Source organism: Quercus suber, unplaced genomic scaffold (assembly GCF_002906115.3).
Source record: "Quercus suber isolate HL8 unplaced genomic scaffold, Cork oak 2.0 scaffold_224, whole genome shotgun sequence".
Taxonomy (NCBI): Eukaryota; Viridiplantae; Streptophyta; class Magnoliopsida; order Fagales; family Fagaceae; genus Quercus; species Quercus suber.
This window is the reverse complement of record NW_027069682.1, coordinates 229-5,202: the sequence shown is the minus strand read 5'-3', so window position 1 is coordinate 5,202 and position 4,974 is coordinate 229. Positions and strand designations below refer to the sequence as shown.

The 4,974-nt window shown below is 33.8% G+C and overlaps 2 protein-coding genes across 2 annotated transcripts; both read left to right on the top strand.

The window, feature by feature from the left end:
* Positions 1–1,841: 1,841 nt before the first annotated feature.
* LOC112032184 (G-type lectin S-receptor-like serine/threonine-protein kinase LECRK1) lies at positions 1,842–2,390 on the top strand. Its single transcript, XM_024064944.1, has one exon. The coding sequence runs from the start codon at positions 1,842–1,844 to the stop codon at positions 2,388–2,390; it is 549 nt and encodes a 182-aa protein (XP_023920712.1).
* Positions 2,391–2,652: 262 nt separating this feature from the next.
* On the top strand, positions 2,653–3,309 carry LOC136070298 (G-type lectin S-receptor-like serine/threonine-protein kinase RLK1). Its single transcript, XM_065780089.1, has one exon. It carries the CDS (start codon positions 2,653–2,655, stop codon positions 3,307–3,309), a length of 657 nt encoding a protein of 218 aa, XP_065636161.1.
* The last annotated feature ends 1,665 nt before the right edge of the window (positions 3,310–4,974 follow it).

The window sequence follows — 4,974 nt, the reverse complement described above, 5'->3', positions numbered from 1 at the left end:
CTTATTTAATGAGTGTAAATTTGCTAAACATGTTTTTGCTACCCTTTTGTTGCCCAATTGTCTAGTGAAATTATTAGTGCAAGTTTTGATTTATACAAGTTTTAGTGCAAGTTGATTTGCCCAGTTGCCCAATTAAATTATTAGTGCAAGTTTTGATTTATAAGTTTTGCCCAGTTAAATTGCTTAGCTTATTTGTTGTCCATGTTATATTCTCTAGTTGAATAATGAATATAGGAATACCCTGGTTACAAAATCTTTTGCCTAGTTAAATTTATATGTACACTATTGTAATTTTTACATTTTAATAATAAAAATTTATATGTATAATATGGTAAATTTTATATTATTTAATAAGTATAAATAAATCTATTTCTTACATATTATGTAACAAGAGTAAAATAGTCAATTTATATAAACTACATTTTCTATCCTCCCACTTTTCTTTTCAACCAAACAAAAAAGTTCTCCACCCTCCCACTTTTCCACCCCTCCAACCAAACGCACGTGAGGAAAAACTAAATTTTTTATATCCTCCCACTTTTCCATCCTCCTATTAATTTTCTATCCTTCAACTTTTCCACTCCTCCAACCAAACGGACCCTAAAACTAATCTTTTCTTTTTCTGTTGGAAATGCATTTAAGGACACTGAAATTACAAAAATGGTGGTAATTCGTAAGGGAAAATTCTTGGTACTCTCGAAACATGAATAAATATTGTTTTTTCTCATGAATGTAAGAGGTGGGAACATCATTTTTTGTACTCCGGAAGTATCTAAGAATTACTCATTGTTAAGACAAAGGGAAATTATTAGGTACTCTCGAAGTACCATAAATACGTACTCCCCTCTCACATAAATGGTGGGTCTCATCATGAATTTAATTAGTGGGACTCACCATTCATGTGAGAGGAGAAAGTACGTATTTATGGTACTTTGGAAGTACACAATAATTTCCCAAGACAAAGAAATAAAAGTGACGTGCCATAAATGCATTAAAAAAAAAAAATTAGTAAACCGTGTGCAATTGCCATTTTGAAAATCTAAGATTTGATATAATATAATGAGTAATTATAAAGCTACATACTATTTTACAACATTTTTACAAAATGTTGATGTAGCCAACATTTTATTAGTTTTCATATAGACCCACAATTAATATCACTTTTTCATTTACCAATAATCACTCACCCACATCAGCAGTTTGTAAAATTTTTTATAAAATAGTTTATATTTCTAACATTATTCTAATAGGAATACTTTAACTACTCTTACTTTAAAATAAATTAATGTTTTAAGTACATATAATAATTTTCAATTCAAAACAAAAACTAAAAGACTAGTAATTCTTTCCTCTTCAAATATCAATTTCTTGGTTTAGAACAAATATTATAGTTTGAGAAAGGTTTTACTGCATACTAGTATGCAATAATTGCTGCACAATGAGTTATGTGGCAGCCAAAAAAAAAAAGCAACATATGTCCAAGAGCCCAACTAATTGCAGCAAAACCTTTTCCTTATAATTTTATCTTTTGAAAGGGAACAAATATTATAAATTTAGAATGTCACGTTTCTAAGATTCTAGATTCTTTTTTTTATTAAATTCTTAATAAGCTATTAATTAAAGGAATTCAAAAGTTGGATACATGTCTAATCGTACTCACATTAATACGGATATTTCCACCAGTTGAATTGTTGAAATATTCATGCTACACATCTGAAAAAGACAGACCATGAAAATTGATAGTGAGACTTGGAACTACTACTTAGACATTTTCTTCTATATAAACGCTGTCATGGGTTCTTTCTAACTCATTAACCCATAAGCCATACATAACCATTGCAATGGCTACTTCAACACTTCCTCATTGTTGTTGTCTCTTGCTTCTACTTCTACTTCTTCCTCTCCTTCCCACTGTTTTCAGTGCCTATACCAAAGATGACTGTGATAAAATGCCGATATCACCTTTTGTTGCACAGCCAGGAATTGGTCCATTTATCCAGTCCCATTTAGGTGAATTTGCCTTTGGATTCCATCCTTTTGAAAGTAGAGAGAAAGAGAATCAATTTTTGCTTGCAGTTTGGTTTAATAAAACAAAAGATCCAACTATAGTTTGGTCTGCAAATGGCAGTAAACCAGCACCACAAGGTTCAGTACTGAAGCTGTCTAGCAACAAAGAGTTTGTTCTCAATGACCCTGATCAAGACAGTGAGTTATGGAAGCCTCAAAGGAATGGTTCTTCCAAATCCAGTTGCTTTGTTATGCTGGATAATGGGAACTTGGTGATTTTAGATGAACAGTATAATTCTATATGGGAAAGCTTCAAGGAGCCTACTGATACAATTTTGCCTGGCCAAATACTGCCCATGAATACCACACTCAGGTCTCACTAATCTGAGAAAAATTATTCTGATGGGCGCTTTGAGGTTGCGTTACAGTGGGATGGCAATTTCGTGCTTTATTATTTATTGTCTGAAAAAATTAAAGGACCTTATTTTGCCACTGGGACAATGCAATGGATATCAGTGTTGAACTTTACTGAGGATGGACGCCTGTACATCCTAGACAAAAACATCCCGACCAACATCCACAACCTTACTGTGAAAGATCCAGGCTCCAAAGAATCTTTCTACCACATGGCTAGAATTGATGCTGATGGAGGATTCAAATTATACAGTCACCCCAAAAAGGAGAACCCCACAAGTGATGGACTTGAGAGCTGTTCTTCTTCATCCTGGATTGAAGTGCAAAGCATTACTAATGATACATGAAGAGTGCAGTACTCAGATTGTCCACTGCGACATAAAGCCTCAAAACATACTCTTGGACGAGTACTTTACACCAAGAATTGCTGATTTTGGATTAGCAAAGCTTTTGTTGGCCGAGCAAACTCGAGCAGCTCAGACAGGAATAAGAGGGACAATTGGGTACTTTGCACCTGAATGGTTTAGGAAAGCATCTATTTCGGTTAAGGTTGATGTGTACAGTTTTGGTGTGATGTTACTAGAGATTATTTGTTGCAAGTCTAGTGTTGCATTTGCACTGGGAGAAGAGGAGGCAATGATAGATTGGGCTTATGAATGCTACAAAGATAAAAAATTAGATAAGTTGATAGAAAATGATGAAGAGGCAAGAAATGATATGAAGAGGCTAGAAAGGCTTGTGATTGTAGCGATTTGGTGTATTCAAGAAGATCCTTCACTGAGGCCCTCAATGAAAAAGGTCACACAAGTGCTTGAGGTAGTGATTGAAGTTTCCGTGCCCCCAAGCCCTTCATTGTTTACTTCTTCTCCGCCTTCATTCAAAAAATAGGTCATCTTGAGTTTTCATTGCTCATAGTTGTGACCATTTGCAACGTTTGGTGAAATACCTTTTCTTATTTGTATTATGGTATCAGAATATGGCCAATAGTGGTTGGTTTCCTGTCTCTTGCGTTGTGTTTTATTTTTTCTATAAGGCTCTCTTGTCTCATGTATATTATCCTTTGATGTATTCACCTTCTTAGTTATAACTTGTAAGCTTGGATTCCTTGTTCAAAATGATTTTGTTTTATTGGTTTATATAATATTTTTTGCGTGATTGTTGTCAGATTAAAGATTTCTTGTGTTTGGTTGATTTGGAATACAAAGAAGAAACGATACATGATTCTAGTTCTAAATACAATCCAATATAAAGGAAAATACAAATTTCATGTCCTTGTTGCAATCTAATGAAAAAAATCGAAAGCAGGAAATTACATTGAATAAAACCTAATTTACATTCCTTAGACAAACTCGAGAGCTAAGTTCCGAAGTGAAAAGGTGTTAGAGGTACAATGACCAGATATAAACAATCTATCTTTCCATCACACAAACCTAGAAAATTCAGTAAAATAACATCCAATGCATTCAATATTTACAACAAAGAGTACTGTTAGTCAATAATACATAAAAGGAAAATGAAAAACAATGAAGTAATGCAACCTATCCTAAGATACATACGTAATATTGAAATGCATGAAAATGCGTGAAAATGTAAAGAGATTAAAATGCACATCCTAAATGAAATTCCTACATGTTGTATGAGGAGGTGCCATGGTTTTCATTTAAAAGACAAATTTCATAGCAAATTTGGGATTTTGACCTTCTCAAGCAATTCTAAATCATTTCATGTGAATGTTTTCAAGTTACATAGGGAAAAATGCAGAAACCCATTTAATGTATAGGAAATCAAATGTTAATGATAAAGTTATGTTGAAACTAAAGAAAAAGAATCCCCTTTCTATAAGTAAATGACTACAAAGACTGTAGTTTGTTGCCATTTCCACAGTCTTGTTGCTTATGTTCTAGATGATAGAAACACAATTTAGTTAGTGCAATCCTTACTGTCAAACAAATTGAATTCTGAGCTGGTGGTATAGAAGTTCTTCTCGTAGGTTTTATATTAAATATCTGCACTTCAGTTAAAATGAAGAAGAACAAGGTCCAAGAATGGAGCAATGAATTGTTGAATGATGATTCTTTCAACATACCTAAAGGTATTCTTGAAACTCTTTCTTCACAACCACCTTCAGACATGGGACTTTACTACTTGCAGGGCTTAGAGGGAGTCTCAATCAAGCTTAATCTTAAACTGCTAGTACGCATCACATCTAGCTATACAGGATCAACTTCTGCCTTCAGTACAACTGAACAATGCACGTGTTTACCACAAACACACAGTCACAGCGATAGCTCATCTCCATGCTCTCAATTTCTGAAGAACCATAATTTAGTTGTCCAATCAAGTCAACCATATTCTAACAATTGGTCACAAGATCAGGACAATCTGAATCTACAATCATCAGATTATCTGGAATCATTTATGAAAGTTCCCATCCAGAACAATCAAACTCTCAAAAGTGATCTCTTTGAACTTCCACAGAAGTCAGCCAAACTAGATAGCAGCCTGAAATGGAGGCCAAACTGTATAAGTTTTGAGGGAAACCAGTGCAACAAA

Excerpts from the sequence above, each read along its gene's own strand:
- LOC112032184 (XM_024064944.1), top strand. The coding sequence starts at position 1,842 with ATGGCTACTTCAACACTTCCTCATTGTTGTTGTCTCTTGCTTCTACTT.
- LOC136070298 (XM_065780089.1), top strand. The coding sequence starts at position 2,653 with ATGGAGGATTCAAATTATACAGTCACCCCAAAAAGGAGAACCCCACAA.